Here is a 17,192-nt window from a genome sequence, read left to right as displayed (position 1 = left end):
CACAACTGATTTCAGTTGTGAAACATCTATTAAGTGACACCCACAGGGAGACAATAAGATGGAAAGAATCTAAAGGTGCCAGTCTGGTGGCTCCACAGATGCATTCACACACAGCCTGAAGCACCTGTTTTGGCAAAGCCCAATAGATCCATAAACCAGAATCCCTCCAATTATCTCCCCCTTGTGAAAGCCACCCAGCTTTAAGCTCTTCACAAGATACTGCAATGGCCACCATCTTTTAAAGCCTATACTTAGAAGACTTTGTTACAGAACAACTGCTGAGTTCACTCAGGTCTGGAAAACCTGTATTCAATTTACGCTCCCCTTCTACCTCAGTCACTTTCAACAGCAAGCATTTCCCCACCCTCCCCACCCCACGAGGATGCCAGATAAGGTGCTCAAAGTTTAAAAAAAAAAAAAGGAGTTCTTTTTATTTCTGTAAACCCTTCAGAAATCACTGTATTGGTAAAAAGGTGCCTTATCTCTTGGTAAATACCAGAGCAGTACTTTGAAAACAGACCTTGAATTTCCTTTCAGAATAGCTCTGCAGTGTAGGTTGCTTTGTCTCAATATAATTTTCAGTACAGCTGCAATCAGGAGCAAGAACACCCCACCTTTTCTTTATAGGCCAATAAATGTATTTCTAAAATAGACTGTCTAATACTTTCTACTTATATAAGCTCTCATCTGTACATCTTGGAAAAAGCTCTTTTAAAAGAAGACAGAGGGAATTATTAAAAAAACCAAACCCACAACCCTGACTTTCATTACCCATTCTTGACTTTCTGAACCTCATCAACAGCGCACCCCTATCCACCAAACCCACTCCACTCTCCAGAATTCTGGAAACCTAAGGAGTTAAAAACTGCCCAGGCACTCCCTACAAAATTTGAAAGCTTCCATCTACACTAGTCACAATTGACTTAAACCTAGAACTAGCCATTCCCCACTCAAAACAAGAGGCTATTTTGGTAAGGCAAAGATTTATTCATCAATTTGCATGTATCATGTCAGACCAACTGATAAGATATTTACACAACAGTTTGAAATACACAGTATTTGCATTTTATACAAGCAACTAAGAGCAGCCTGTAGTAAGTTTTCTACGCAGTATCCAGATACTCCCACTGCTACATAATTCCAGTTAAAAACCAACATCTGTCCACAAAAGTTTCTATACCTGAGAAGTTTTAATATATCCTTTCAAGATGAAGTCTGCAATTAAAAGCCACATACATAAGCCTATTTAAAGGTTGTCATTCCAGTTGCAAGTCACTTGCTTCCTTTGAAGCAAGATCCAATACACTCTCCCTTAAGCCGCATGATACTTGTGATGGCCCTTCTTCAGGAGTGCTGTCTGCATCATCTCCACAGTTAAGTTCTTCATTTTCTTGTTTGGATTCCTCTAGAGCCAGACTCTTCAGTGTCTCAAGATCATCAGGTGCTTGCCCAGTTAGCCTCTAGAAAGAAACAGAAGATAATGAACTTAATACTTTTTCTACTTAATTAGCCAGTGAAATAAGATTGTGCATATTGAATTAAACAAACTAGTTATCTTCATTTGGAGGTTGTTGATATAATTAAAACACTCCTCAGTCACAAAAATCTTAGACACTTGAGTTCAACTCAAATTGCTACCTCTAACTCACAGACCACATCTGCTTTGTTGACTGTTAAGTCTTCCTTAGGTTCTTCAGTAGGTGTGGTGGGTTGACCCAATACAGTAGGACAGGTTTTATCTTAGGCAACCTAAAATATGGGAAACAGCTCCCAAGTTAAATATTACTGTAGTACTGTATAGGTTTAATTTTAGAAAAATCACTATACAACAGGTTAGGTTCATAACATTTAGTCAGATATAATGAAGCTACATTAAGTCAAGAAGACCCAGCAGTTTCTAGCACTTGATGATCAAACTAAAAGTTCCTCACCTAACCTGATCTAAGGAAGAAAAACAGGACTGTAAAAGGCTACTTTTGAGGCTTCTGGTTGTTTGATATATCACTTAAGGCTCATTAAAGCCTCAGAAGTAAGCAGCTTACAACTAATAAGCGAACTTAACTGTTGAGGAACTGCAGAGAGGTTTCCAACTACACTAGTTGTTTAAGTCCTTAAGTCATTTATTTTCTGCCTGTGGGCTTATCACTAACAAGAGCACCCCCTGAATACAAAAAAAAATTCAAGTGTGGCAAATTAGTGGAGTCTCTCAAGACTGTTCTAAATAACTACACTAACTGAAAATTAACTTGATCAAGTTTACTTCTTGATTAACCAAGTTACTTGCTATAATCTTCCATTTTGTTTCCACCTCCCCAGTCTAATCAGAGAACGAAAATATTTATCAGGCACACAGCTTCATATTCTAGTTGAGAGCTCAATCCCTACAAAACAACCTAGCTGATAATTTTAGTATCAAGGTTCCATGGCTATATATTTATCACAGCTTCAGAAACTGTTACAGACAATCTATTCCCAGTAGAAGACTCATGGAATCAGTGACACAACTACCTGTCCCCAAGGGATTATCTGAGGAAGCTGTTTTGAAATTTACAAGTTTATGAACCCTACAGACATTGTGCATTAGCCCCTTTTAGGCCATGAAACTGGTAATTCCTCAGTGAAACCTTGACTTTAAAGAGCATAGGTGCTCCTTTCTCCCTCTCACTGTTCTACTTAGTGTCCCTGTTTCAAGTTTAGTTCCTCAAAGGACACAGCCAGTACAAACACTTCATGTCATCTCAGAAAAGTGAAAATGAATACTTCCTTCCCTTGTCACAATATCTAACATGCAAAGCCTGTTCTGTCAAGACAACAGGTTCAATCTCCCCCTCAGAAAACATCACTCTTAGTACTTCCTCATTATTTCTGTGGGTTCCAAGGTGGAAAAACTCATCCCCTGGAAGGGGCTTTATGCCCCTGGATTAGAGCAATCCCACAGGAAACAAGTCAGACAGTAATTTAATTTTAAGACTTGTGTAAGCATACAAAGCAGAAGTCATGATTCATTAAAAATACCTTTGCTGGTTTCTCACTTTTTCATTCTACAACATTAACTGAAAATTCCTTTAAGTACCTCAATCATGCTGGTCATATAATGCACATGTTCAGCAAGGGACATTAGCTCTTCATTTTCTTCTTTTAGGCGGGCAATTTCACCATCTTTCTGTTCGATTTCTTTGTGCAACTGAGTTCAAATAACAAAATGTTAAAACAGGAAGACAACAGCCAGTGGTAAAGAAGTTAGTTATCTTTCACTAGCTACCTTTTCATTTTCCTGAAGCACTTCATACAGAGCCTTCCTCCTTTCTTCAGCCACTTCTTTCCAATACTGAGATGAAGGACTTCCTGAAGTAAGAAGCTACAGTAAGTCTGTGCTAAGACTGGATTCTTAAGATCACCTTAAGATATCCAACTTGTATACAAGTGTTCTATAAACTGTGATAAGAACTCACCCTATATAGAGTTTTCCCAGAGATTAGTTCTAAACTTACAACTAGAGACATAAGCTTACAGAAAACAGAGTTCCTACACTGTATTAATGGCTATACAGGTAGAGTCAAGAAGCTGCCTCAAGCATGGCAGCAGGCTTTGCCAGATGGTCACATTTGCAAATGTCAGTCTTAATGTGTACTTTGTGGAAGACAGAAGTCTTACTCCCAAGTCACTGTCCACATTGGGCTTAATGGTTCTGAGAAACTGCACACACAGCACACTATGCCAAAACAGGGCTTCATTTCAAACCAATTATTAGTCACTCAAAAGCTCATAGCCAAGGCAAAGTAACAAACTATAGGACTTAACACTGCTTGCACACAGTGGTTCTCAGCTACTGGTTAGGATAAACTCATTCTTAAACATTAGATATCTATACTGTATTTACTACACTATAGAAGATAAGTATCATTAATTCCTGCTAAGCATTAAAAAACCCCACAAAGCCCTTATCTAACTGACAAAGGAACCATGTTTCAAGTTATGTTCCAATGCCAGCATAGCATTTTAAGTGCAAGAAAACACTTCAGGAATTACCATATACCTTTTATCATGAGATCTACAGCTTGAATGACATCATTCATATTCCCATTTTCTTGCTCCTTGTCCACAGACCCCTCAGCTTTACAAGCCTTTGAGGTGAACTTGTTATTCCAGAGTTTCCTTTTGACTGAAGATTTCTTCTGCATAAAACACAAGCAAGTTTAACTTCAGAGCAACATTTCAGCTTTTTTAAAAATACATACTTGTAAGTCTGCTCACTCATGACTGCAAATAAGTCTTCATAAGCTCCGCTTTCTTCACATTATAGTTCTAGTTTGCAGACATCTTCCTTGATACCCATAGATTTAACAAAAAAAAAATCTCATTTTCCTGACGTACTCAGAAATTCCTGGCTTTTAATATTGTTTATTAATAAAACAATAGTAAGCTTAAGTTATGTCACACAAATATATTAGTTTTCAGTTAAAAGCTCAAGCATTTCACTAAGAGCAGAAATAATTACACTTCACTACAAGTAGAAATAATTACACATCTACAGGTTATCTTTGAATTCATACCTCATTATGTCTGCCAACCAGGCAACCTGTTGCTGAAGGCTGAATCATTTTAAGAGTCCGTCTTGGGGAAGCACTGCATGTGGTATCTGTGAGGTACTTCTGAAAACACAAATATGGCTTCAGATGATTGCCAATCTTCTCCATATGAACTGAAACTTAGGAATTTGTCATGCTTCCATTAAGATAACCCATGGTTCATCTTCAAGACAAAAGATGATACTTTAGACTATGTTAAGGCTTGTGTAAAGAATGGGATCTAGTTATTTGTAGCAGGGATGGATCTTAGTCACGTGAAGTTATGTTCAGTCCCTCTTAGAAAACTCTTACACCCTTCATAAAGGAACCTCAACAGGTCTTACAGCAGAAATACTCTGACTAGATTTCAAGGCCAGTTACAGTGCAGTGATGCGCGTAAACTTTAGCTGAAGCTCTCAAAGTTCTATTTTTGACAACAGCAGTATTAGATTTTGGTGGACAGAGACAAAAGTGACTGCAATTGCAAGGTCATATGGTAAAAAAATTACACATATCACTTCAGGCAGTACCTGGGTTTTGTTACCTGTGAACACACCCTCAAGTGGTGCTCATTTAAACAGATGTGTTGCTTCAATTATCCATTAAAATGGATCTAAAGCTTTCTTGCTTCGATCCAGACAGGCTATTGTTTTGTATAAACAGTATGTTTATCACCTTTCCTGCCATGCATAAGTACCCATTTACTGCATTAAACCTTTCTGATTGGGTTGGTTACACTGCCACCATGGCATAGCAAACAGTGGCAGACAACCAAGCAAGAATAGCCAGAATACAATGCCACACCAGCGTGAGAAAGTTACTGATTCACACTGTACTTCACATGACTAGAGTTCGCCTTCCCACGGTAGTTTCTGCCACCAATTATCCTACTGTTGAAGTAAAGGACAAACACTAACTGCTGTGGGAACAAGAATCACTCTGTGTGTCAGACACTGCTTGCTGCTATTAAAGGTTAGAGTTAAGCATACTCTGCCAAGAAATTATTGACTAATACTCGAGTTAACCCACTGAAAGTGCAAAAAGCCACACTGAGGCATTTATACCCTAGAGCCACTACAGGACAAGATTACCGTGTATATAAGTCAGACTTATCAACTGGCAATTTTCATTAATACCAGAAATTTTCATCACAATCACTACACCTCATGATAAAGGGCTACTAGCCTCTATTTTATATGGTATTTGTATAATTCCGGTTAGGGCCTACATTAAATGGTTTAACAAAAGTCTTGTAACAAGACTGGAATAGGTATAAACTGTAGTAACTTCTTACCAGTCACCTCCTAAAAACTTAACTCCTTTACACATTCCCACCATTCCAAGGCAACTATGGTTCATGGGGGTGACTGCAGAAACAGAACTGCCTACATGAATACTTCAGTTAAACCATGCTCAAGACAGATTTAGCTCTTATCAAGTTCATCCCTATAAAGGAGAGGCTACAGAACCTACTCTACAATCCCTTAGTAGCCAGAGTGATTCAGTAATCAAACTAAGGCAGGTAGCCAGCACGTAAAAAAAAAAAAGGTGTCACAAGGACAGCAAGCTCAGTGTCAAAGTAAAACAGACCTGGTGAGCAGTAAGAAAAAAAGTAGTCATAAGCACATATGCCCAGGCAGGACAGATTGTTCCCAAGCCACGCTGCCTGCCAGGAGGTTACTCAAGCCAACAGGACATAAGCCAGGTGGAAGCACATTGCAACAGATTCCTTTGTATTCTGTCAGTGGATGTAAAACTTGTGTCAGAGGGACCATTTCCTAGAGAACTCAGTGCAAGAGTGCAAGCCTCACAACAAAGCAAATTCTGCATTTGAGATACCCTTGATAAATTTCATCTTCTATTTCCTTTCCCTTATCGGCTCCCATATTCTAGTTTTAAGACTTTAAAGGCTATACCTGCAAAGATCCTGATGATTTCTCCGCGTTCAGTTTCTGTCTCATCTTGGAATTCATAGGATCACTGCAAAAAAAAAAAAAAAGTAAAAAAATAATAACAGCCGGCTGCAACTGAAGTTCAGGCTCACTCAATTGCAATTTCAGCTTATCGACTTCTATGATAGTGGTGGTGGCGGGGGTTGGGGGGTGTCTACCACACACGCACACCCAAGATGGCGGGGGGGGGGGGGGGGGGGGGGGGGGGGCAAGTACCCTCCCGCTCCCGCCAGCGCGCGCCCCTCCTCGCTCGCCGGCGTGGCCAATGGGGAAGCGAGGCAGGAGCCCGCCAAGACCCAAACGCGCGAGCCCCCCCACTCACCTCCAGCCGCTGCCGTTCACCTCCAGCCGCCGCCGTTCACCTCCCGCTAGCGCGCGCACCCAGCCAGCCCCCCTTCAACCCGCCCGCCCTGCGGCTATAAGGAGCGCGGAGGGGGGGGGGGGGAAACACGTGATCCGCCGGCCGCTCTCCCAGCCAATCGCAGGGCCACGCCTCTGCCGTCCCGCCGGCGGAGCCACGCCCCGAGGGCCGTTGGCGGGAGGACGGGGCTCTGAGGGGAGCGGCAGGGAGGGCGGCCTGAGGGGGCTGTGGAGGGGCTGTGGGGGGCCTTGGGGGCCTGAGGGGTCCAAGACCCGCAGGAGGTAGGGCAAAGTGCTTCTGTAGGTGGTCCGGGGAGAGCTTTTCATCTTGTGGAAGGTGAGAGGAAAACTCAAGACTACAGCACTGGGATATGAGACACCTCAGCCATGAACTTACCCATCCTGGCCCTGCCAGTTGCCTCGGGGAGTGAGGGGGGAGGGCACAGGCCTGTGTGGTGCACTCTGCCCCGTGGCTGGCGTCATCGGAACGGAAGCTGTAGGAAATGAAACGCCCGAGCATTGCCTGGGGCTCATCTTGGCTATTGCAGCATCGCGTGGGAAGTCTGCTGCTTCCACATTTGGAATCTCCCTGGAGCTTGAAACTGGGTACAAAGTGTCTCTGGCTGCTTCCTCAATCCCATTATTTGTTGTAGTTTATAAAGACGTTGTATCAAACCAAATTTAATCACGTATCCACTTTATTGTTATCACTCCTGTCTAAATACAGTGCAATCTGCAAAACTGGGGAAGAAAACTAACACGCTTAAGCCACAAAACCTGATACACAACAACAATTTTACATATGATACAGACTGCAACTTGCCATTAATTATGCATACAATAAGGTATGCTGTTAAGTTTGTTAGAGGCCACTTTACAAGTACGTTCCTGCAAATATTTTCATGTTTGTCTTTTATTTATGCTAATGGTGTCTTCTGTGGATTGTGAGTAAATGTTTGTAGAGTTAAGGACACATTCTTTGCAATAAAGGTCTCAGCTAGCTTAGAGCAGCTATCAGCATTTATTCCAGGCAACATGATGGAGCTATTAGAAATTAGGATAATTACAGAGAAGTATTTATTTACTGTGCCCATCTGTCAGTTTTCTATTTGGAAAGAAACTGTATGGCACTTAGGAGAATGTCTTAAGGGGAATGTCATGGTCCGATGAAAGAAAGGCAGAACATAAAAAATGATGAATTAAGAAATCTTTAAACAAGGATAAGGAAATAAAGCTGATCTCTCTTGCATGAACTTGTTCAGTCTCCCATTGACCCATTTAAACTTTCATTGTCCACAATATCCTTTGCCAAGTACTTCTACAGATCAAATAGCCATTGTCTGAAGAACCCCCTCCTTTTCTTTTTTTGTTTTGAATCCCATTCTGATAGCTTCATTTGACAGCCTCAGTCCTTGCACAGGAAGAGGCAGATTACCCTCCAGTTCTCTCTTCCAAGTCTACATAGCCATCCCTTGCATGAAAGCTGTTCCATCTTTCTGCTCTTTGTGAACTGTATGCTGTTTTGTTTGCCTTTTTAACCACTGCTGAACATTGAGCTGAGATTCTTGTGGAAATGTCTGTCATAACTCTGAGATCTGAGTCAAAGGCACCCTCAGTAAGTTTGCAGACAACACCAAGCTGGGAGGCAGGGTCGATCTGCTCAAGGGTAGGAAGGCTTTACAGAGGGATCTGGACAGGCTGGATCAATGGGCCAAGGCCAACTTTATGAGGTTCAACAAGTCTCAGTGCTGTCGGGTCCTGCACTTGGGTCACAACAAGCCCATGCAGCGCTACAGGCTTGGGGAAGAGGGGCTGGAAAGCTGCCCGGCAGAAAAGGACCTGGGGGTGCTGGTCGACAGCCAGCTGAATATGAGCCGGCAGTGTGCCCAGGTGGCCAAGAAGGCCAATGGCATCCTGGCCTGTATCAGAAATAGTGTGGCCAGCAGGAGCAGGGAGGTGATTGTTTCCCTGTACTCGGCACGGGTGAGGCCGCACCTCAAGTCCTCTGTTCAGTTTTGGGCCCCTCACTCCAAGACAGACATTGAGGTGATGGAGTGTGTCCAGATAAGTTGGTGAGGGACCTGGAGCACAAGTCTTATCAGGAGCAGCTGAGGGAACTGGAGTTCTTTAGTCTGGAGAAAAGGAGGCTGAGGGGAGACCTTATCACTCTCTACAACTACCTGAAAGGAGGTTGTAGTGAGGTGGGTGTTGGTCTCTTCTGTCAGGTGGCTGGAGAAAAGACAAGGAAATGGCATCAAGTTGTGGCAGGGGAGGTTTAGATTGGATATTAGGAAAAATTTCTTTACTGAAAAGATTGTGAGGCATTGCAACAGGTTGCCCAGGGAAGTGGTAAAGTCACCATCCCTGGAGCTGTTCAAAAACTGTGTAGACGTGGCACTTCAGGACATGGTTTAGTGACCGTGGTGGTGTTGGGTTGATGATTGGATTTGATGATCTTAGAGGTCTTTTCCAAACTTAATTATTTGATTTGATCTTATTCTTGAATGATGGTCAGTTCAAAGTCTGTTGTTCAATATGTGAAATTAAGATTTTTTTTCCTACGTATGTTATCTACATTGAATTTCATCGACTGCTGTATTTGCCAGTTACTCAATTCCATAATGCCCTTCTGCAGTTTTTCAGTCAGCTGTTCCTATTATCTTGAATAATATAGTGTCATCAGTAAGCTGTAACCTCAGTAAGCTTTGTCTTCTATTAAGAAAATAACACATGCAGAAATGTCTATCTAAATCACTAAGGTTCTGTTACAGTACTAAAAAAAAAGTTCATGCTCTTAAGTTAATTTAATTCTTGTTGATTCTAGGAGAAAATTTGAAATTTCCATATTCCAAAACACAAGCTGATATGCTGAACTCTGGTCAAACATACATATAAAGCATTAAGTGTCCTTTCAGAGGGATCAGGATACAGGTAACGTGTACATAAACACAGTATCAAAACCCTCCTATTTTTATGTTTTATTTATTGTTATATAGCAATATAAATATGCAATATAAAATACATTATACAAAAATATTTAAATTATATGCATGCATAGGTTTATATACATAAAAGACAATGTGTCTGTGTCCTGATCCAATGTCGGGGAAGGTTTCGATATGATCCCAAGAGCGAGATTAAGACACAAATGAGGTCAAATACCATATACCCAAACTAGCTTTTATTATCAAAAGTATCAAAAGTAGAAAATAATAGCGATAGGATAGAATGGAAGAAAAAGGCAGAAATCAAGCAAGCACTTGGGATAGGGTTGCAAGAATAGTCACCACCATGGATCCAGCGGTGTCCTGTTGGTCCTCAGCTTTCAGTTCTTCGGTGGTGGGTGCACCCCATGGCTTGGCTCCATAGTTTTTTATAGGGCACGGTCCGATGCGGGCACATACGGACTGTTCACGCACTGTAGGTTTCATCTATCACACAACCTTCACGTGATCAACACCAGAAACCCGTACGTTATGTCAAGGAGCACGGTTTCCATGACAATGGCAGTCTCCTTGTTCCCGCATGCTTCGGGCGGCCCCAGCCCCACTCCTCCTCGGGTGCCTCAGTGCCCTGATAGTCGTCCTCATCACATTCAGCGGCCAGAGGAGTGTCCTGCTTAAACAAGCCATCCCAGAGACAAATGGCTCGAGGTAAATAGTTCACAGTTCAGTCTCTCACACCGTCCCATGATTCAAAGATTGCTTCAGGTCCCATGGTGGTTTTGAGAAAAGATAGTTATGTAGAAAAGGCCAGAAAAGAGCATTTCATATAATCCATACTACCAATGGCATGGTTTGACGCACAGCACATATTTGTTTAACACTGTCAGGTGAAACAGTAGTTACAAATTGCATATTAGTTACAACAGGTTGAGTCAATTGTATAAAACATGGAATGATACATGGTAAAAACAACAACATGGCAAAACCACATAACAAGTAGAATAGGATTCGCTTAACCCATGGACCACCAGGGAGCCAGGGAAACATATCAATGTACCAGCCTTTTCGTGTCTGGACAGGAACATGGGCCAGCTTTTGTATTCCCACAGTAATTTGTTTAACAATTTTCCCACTGTCATCAGTTTTTAAGCAACAGTTAGAATCATTTAGTTTACCACAAACAACTCCTTCTTTGGCTAGCAGGTAGTTGAGAACCATGCGATGCTGTAATATTGCTGTTTGCATTTGTGTGGCTTGATCCACCAGTAGATCAAGGGCATGGGCTGTCTCATTAGTAATGATCTCTAGAATGGCTTGTAACCAAATAATGCAATTTAAATTATAGGTAGGTTCTCGAGCACCGCTAACCCACTCGTTGGGGTTCCAGGTGGCAGGTCCATAATGTTGTACGATACGTTGAGGGGTCCACACTCATCTTTGCCCCAGGTTTGACGACTTCCACCTGCTATGGAAGTATCAGTGGACTGCCGATATTGATTGAGATCATCATATACCTTAACAGCCAGTCTGTCACCTTCAGGAGCAGAAAAAAAAAGGGGCAAATTACCCCCACATAACACACTCCAGTCCAATTTGCTGGTAACAGTTTGTAGGCATGTTGGCCACACACCCAATAGTGGCCCTTTAAGGCTAGGGTACCATTTTCAAACAAACCGGTGGGCGTCTGTGGTGACTGGAAATATGTTGTATTACCTACTCCTAGAGGATGATGTGATGGACCATTCATCAACAACCTGTCCACGGTTTTTTCTACCTCCTCCGTGGTGCCCCAACAGATAGGAAGTTCATCTGGACCTATGCTCAAATGTCCCTGACAGTGGTCTTTATTATCACTTGACCACCAAATCTGAGTCCCGTCAGGGAGCCAAGAATATGTTTTATCAGTGAATTTGCATTTCCAGGCACCAGAACCGCAGTGCCAAAAGCAGGTAACATTAAGACGGTTATTAGACTGATCAGTGGAAGACCAAAAATTGGCAAACTGTTTTCTGTGCCCTGTTTGACTCACCCAACTCCATTTGGGCCAGCAAGGTACAAAATTTGGAGAACTGGAGCTCAAGAGGCAACAATATGCCTGGTCATCCCTTTCTGGCAAGGACGTGGTTGCCCTGTGGTTTGAACAATCAACTGGTCTACAACCATCAGTGAGGCAATGGCTGCTGTAAGTATAGGTCCAGTTGCACTTGCTATTTCCTACAGGGACACCATCTTTCTGTGTTCAGCTCAAGCAATATTCGCCTTGGACTGGGTATCGTATTGTCCAGGGCTGTGTGTCTTCACCCCAGTAAGAATCCTTTCTGACCTCACTGTAATTACTCATTAACCATTTCGGGGAAATAGGGACAGCAGTCCGTGGCCAGCTTTCCAAACCTAAGGGCCCACCACATACCCAACAGTTAGTCAGATTAAAAGCGTTGGCCACTTGCTGGCCTAAAACAATAAATTCATTTTGCCATGACAAGTCAAAAAAGGGCCGGGGGGAGGGGGGGGGCGGGCAAGAGTTCCCCCAAATATTAAAGGCAGCAACAAGGGTTGACCAAAACAACATCTGCGGTGGTATGCCAAACATCCTATAAATATTAACAAAACAATCACCAACAAAACCACACAGATAATCAACAGCTTCACATGTTCCTTCAAGCAGGCTCCAGAGTCTTCACCTGAAAGAGAAAAGAAAAAGCAGACTCGGTTCGTTCTAAGGAACCGGAAACAAGTTGTTATTAGAAGGATGGAATAATCCACCTGGTGTTGATCTTATGTTCTTTTCCATAAGCATCTTTTGCTTTCCAAGCATATTTATTCATTGGGGTTTCCAGTACCAGGGGTACAGCCCCCCACCATGGGGAGTTCAACTAAGACTGGTTGGCCTGGGAAATGCGATGGATTTCTGGGATGACCCAGGCCATCTAGGGCTGGTATAATGGCTGGGGACTTCGGGCAGAATGCTGTAATTTTCAGGCACCCATTTACTCCCCAATGACTGTTAACAGTAGTCACTGCATCCCATAGCCATTCGGCCCATCCTGGCTTATGTGGTTTGAGGAAGCATTTCAGTAGGCCATTCGTTCTTTCCACAATTCCGTTTGCCTGTGGATAATATGGAGTATGGCATACCCACGAGATTCCTTCCTGGGTTGCCCAATCTTGGACTATTTTAGCAGTAAAGTGGGAACCATTATCCAACTGAATTGACCATGGTTTGGGGAAGGTGCCAAACCACTCTTTCAAAGCTTTCGCCATGTTTTCCCCAGTAGCTCTGGCAAATGCTTTGGCTTGGACTAACCCTGACGCTATCTCTACTCCAACTAACACATAATGCTTTCCTTCTGATTTTCGGAAAGGGCCAATGTAGTCCACTTGCCAAGCTTCCCACAGCCCTTTCCCCTCCCTCCAGTGTAGGGGGTCACCTTCCAGGGGGTGTCTTTCTAAGCAGGTACAGCATTGTTCACAGGCAGACACACAAGTTTTACATTCTTCCCTGGTATCTGGCCAACCTCGAGCTTGGGCCTCACAGTAGAGATCTTTAACCCCTGAGTGTTTCCTCTTTACGTGCAGCCATTTTAACAATCGCTCCCAGTCTTCTGCTATTGTGGTGTTCTGGAGGGGAGCTAATTGCGCTAATTCGTCAGCTTTGCCATTCCACTGGCTAACAGGGGTGTTATCCTGTTGGTGGGAAGCCACCCAGGCTACTCCAAACTTTCCTTGTCTAGCAATGGTTAGAATATCTTGCCATCTTTCTTTCTGCCATACAGGTATCCTATTGACCTCCCACTCATTCTGTTCCCAGAATGGAAGCCATTCAGTAGAGCCTTTAAATACGGCATAGGAGTCAGTATAGATATAGACAGGAGAGGTAGATTGGGCTTCACGCTGGAAAACACTCCATACCGCAACTAATTCCCCTACTTAAGCCCTACCTTCCCCTTCAGTGATTATTTGTTCATTGGTGTCTACGCAGAGTGCTACAGCTCGATATTTCCAAGTTTTTTCTTCTCACTTAGAGGAAGCATTGGTAAACCAAACATCCTGCAACTGCTCAGAAAGCAGAGGGGCCACTTGTATTACAGGAGGGAGTTCAGGTGTTTCTCTGTCTGGGCTCATCTCTTCTTGAATGGTTAACATCTTGGCAGCTCCCTCAGACACTGTAAAAATGTCACAATAATGCTCTATCTGGGTATACCATTTCCACACTAAGGCTCTCTGAGCCACCCTGTCAGGGGCTGGAGTTCCTGCTAAAACCATTTTGGTTACCTTAAATGGGCCTCTAAGCACTATAGGCTGTTGCCGAATAGTCTGTTCAGCCTCTCTCAAGGCTAAACTGACTACAAACAAACCCTTCTCCCAAGCAGTATGTCTTCTTTCCGCATCCTTAAAACTGTGAGAATAGAACCCAATAGGTCGAGTGGGTCCTTCGGGGCCTTTTTGCCATGAATGTATTGATAGCCCGCTCTTGGCAAATCCCCATTCAATGTGGATGGGGTCTGTGGGGTGAATGGGACCAAGAGCTTGATGGGCAGTCGCTTCCAACACTAGCAAATGCAATGCTTCTTCATGGGGCTTAGTCCAGTCCCACTGAGCCCGTTTTCGCAACAAGTCATACAGGGGTCTTGCAATAATTGAAAAATCAGGGATATGTTTTCTCCAAAACACAAGTAATCCTAGTATGTGCTTCAAATCCTTTTTTGAATCTGGCATTTTAATCTGATCTAATGAGGAAAGGGTGTCTGGTGGAAAACACGTCATTCCTTCGTTCCACCAAACTCTTAAAAACTTTACTTTGCTTGAGGGTGTTTGTATTTTCTCTGGTGGAATTTTCAGCCCCAAGCTTTATAAGTGGGAAATTATATTATCCTAGGTTATCTGAACTTTTTCTGTCTCATCCCCTCCCACAAGAATGTCGTCGATATATTGGTAAACACTGACCTCCTTCTCTGTCTGAACTACTTCTAGCTCCTGCGCTAACACATCATGGGCTAGAGTGGGGGAATGCTTATATCCTTGTGGGAGTTGGGTGAAAGTAAATTGCTGACCCTCCCAAGTGAATGTAAATTGGTTTTGGTCCTCTGGTTGCAGAGAGACCATAAAAACTGTATCTTTGACATCCACTGTTGCCATAATCGGGTGGGCTCGTTCCTGGGTTGTGGTTATAAGCTCAGCAATATTAGGCACCGCAGCTGTCAACAGACCAGTATTTGCATTAAGTCTGCAATAATCTATAGTCAATCTCCACTTGCCATTAGGTTTTTGTATTGGCCACACGGGGGAGTTAAAAGGAGAGTGCGTCTGCCACCCTGTAACCAACTTTTCTAATTTGTCTGTTGGCAGCCCGTCCATTATGTCATGTGGGATCCCCTTCTGCCGTCCCTCTGCCCACAGTCTATTGCGTTTGTTCGGGATGTCTCTCCCTCCCAGCTGTTTGGTGAGGGCTGTTCTCTTGTCACTCCCAGGGCACGGAACTGCTTTTATTTCTGTTTGCCTCAAGCCCCTGGAGTCCGTTTTGGTGGCTGGAAGGTTAACGGGAACATAATTGCACCTGTAATTAATCAATTCCTGGGCCACTTCTCCCCAAGTCCACATTTTCCTACCTGGGGGTCAGCGGTGGCCATCAGGTGTGAGTCTTTCTAAAGCAGTGGTGACTCTCTGACCCTGGGGCATCACCTATATCCTTCCTTGTAATTGTATACCAATGGGCTTCAAAGAATCGGGGAGCCCCCTTATAAGGGGAGTCATTCGCTCGGGATCTACCAGCATCAGCATCAGGGACTCCTGTCTAGGCTCTAATTTTCGATCATACATCATTTGCAGACAAGCCGCCTTCTGCACACTCTCCACTAATTGATGAACAGTGCCTGTAATCGTGAGGGGATCCCCCCTCTCCAAGGGGTTCAACCCCCCCACCCAAGAGGCTGCCCGTTGGGTTAAAGACCAAGGGGCATGGTGATTCCCAGTAGTTAAAACCACTCCTGGTCCCCAATACCCTTCTGCCTCCTTTTCACTTAACGGAACGTGGTCCCCCCCCGACAATGATACTCTCCACACATACTCCGTTTCTGACTCCTTGGGGGTTTGGCTAAATTCCTTTTTTAGTTTCGCCAACTCGGTGGTGGTATAGGGGACCTCTTTAGTTGTAACATGGGGGGACTGGTCCTGCTTATCATCGTAAATATACTCAATCTTGACTAAGGGTTGCGATGAAGGCGGTTCTAGCTTCTCTACTCTCTCACTGCCTGCAGGTGGTAAAGGGGGTAGCCGATTTCTGATCTGGGGGGAAATTCCTCACGGACAGCATCCGCAAGGAGCCGCTCCTTAAGAGCAGTCTGCAAACGTTTCACTTCGTTCTTTTCTGCTTTGAGCTGTTCTTTTAATTCCGCCACTTGCCCCTGAAGGGACCGAGCGAGGTTTTGGAGGGACTCAGTAAGCTGAGATTCTGCAGTGAGGCGGCGATCCCTAGCCTCTACTGCTGCGGCCAGGCTGGCACCGAGAACGGCGCAGACAACCGCTTTCCCTTTCCCTGACCTCACTCCAGAGACTTGCCGTAAAGCCACCACCCGATCGACAACGCTCTGCAGGTTATACCAGTTTTCCCGAGCCCAGTCTACCCCGGGCACAGAGGGTCGTGCTTTATATTTTTCAAAAAAATCAAACAAAACTTTTTGCTCCGCACGGGCAATTTTACTGTCACTCATCTCGCCTAAAGCGGGGAAGGCAGCACGTAGGTTTTTAAACAAACACAAGCCAAGCTCGCCCCCTTACGTTCCTGAGAGGTCTCACGTATGTGGGGAACAGGACGGCACTCTCCTCTCCGGGGATCCTCTCCGGGATGCCAATTTAATGTCCCGATCCAACGTCGGGGAAGGTTTCGATATGATCCCAAGAACGAGATTAAGACGCAAACCAGGTCAGATGCCGCATACCCCAAACCAGCTTTTATTATCAAAAGTAGAAAATAGCAGCGACAGGGTAAGGATGGAAGAAAAAGGCAGAAATCAAGCAAGCACCTGGGATAAGGTCGCAAGAATAGTCACCACCGTGGATCCAGCGGCATCCCTTTGGTCCTCAGCCTTCAGTTCTTCGGTGGTAGGTGCACCCCACGGCTTGGCTCCACGGTTTTATAGGGCACGGTCCGATGTGTGCACATACGGACTGTTCGTGCAAGCGCTCATCAACACCAAAACCCGGTTCGTTATCTCAAGGACCATATTTTTCATGACCATGGCAGGCTCCGCATTCCCCAGATGCCTCAGTGCCCTGATAGTCTGATAGTCATCCCTATCGCATTCAGCGGCCGGAGGAGTGTCCTGCTTAAACAAGCCATCCCAGAGACAAATGGCTCGAGATAAATAGTT

General features: G+C 44.0%; 1 protein-coding gene and 1 pseudogene across 3 annotated transcripts; both read right to left on the bottom strand.

Moving 5' to 3' along the window:
* Positions 1-982: 982 nt before the first annotated feature.
* On the bottom strand, positions 983-6,953 carry GMNN (geminin DNA replication inhibitor). 3 transcript variants are annotated; one of them, XM_049830493.1, is made up of 7 exons: positions 6,863-6,953; positions 6,485-6,548; positions 4,554-4,652; positions 4,037-4,175; positions 3,263-3,345; positions 3,074-3,184; positions 983-1,460 (listed from the first exon to the last, which is right to left on the bottom strand). In XM_049830493.1, exons 2-7 carry the CDS (start codon positions 6,539-6,541, stop codon positions 1,257-1,259), a joined length of 693 nt encoding a protein of 230 aa, XP_049686450.1. In that variant the 5' UTR covers positions 6,542-6,548; positions 6,863-6,953; the 3' UTR covers positions 983-1,256. The 3 variants fall into 3 exon arrangements, with proteins under 3 accessions (XP_049686450.1, XP_049686449.1, XP_049686451.1); XM_049830492.1 differs by having other exon boundaries at positions 6,843-6,936; XM_049830494.1 differs by lacking the exon at positions 6,863-6,953 and having other exon boundaries at positions 4,554-4,752; positions 6,485-6,553.
* Positions 6,954-9,833: 2,880 nt separating this feature from the next.
* On the bottom strand, positions 9,834-16,962 carry LOC126051342 (uncharacterized; annotated as a pseudogene).
* Between the last annotated feature and the right edge of the window lie 230 nt (positions 16,963-17,192).

The sequence above is a fragment of the Accipiter gentilis genome, chromosome 27 (genome assembly GCF_929443795.1).
Source record: "Accipiter gentilis chromosome 27, bAccGen1.1, whole genome shotgun sequence".
Taxonomy (NCBI): domain Eukaryota; kingdom Metazoa; phylum Chordata; class Aves; order Accipitriformes; family Accipitridae; genus Astur; species Astur gentilis.
Note: the sequence above shows the minus strand (reverse complement) of the source record. Positions and strands in the feature narration are given on the sequence as shown.

Bases quoted from the DNA above. Each gene is read 5' to 3' on its own strand.
- GMNN (XM_049830493.1), bottom strand. From the start codon at position 6,541: ATGAATTCCAAGATGAGACAGAAACTGAACGCGGAGAAATCATCAGGA. The intron at 4,653-6,484 runs GTATAGCCTTTA...TTGTGTTTTCAG, and splicing joins AATCATCAGGATCTTTGCAG to AAGTACCTCACAGATACCAC. The intron at 1,461-3,073 runs GTACTTAAAGGA...GTTTCTTTCTAG, and splicing joins ATATGACCAGCATGATTGAG to AGGCTAACTGGGCAAGCACC.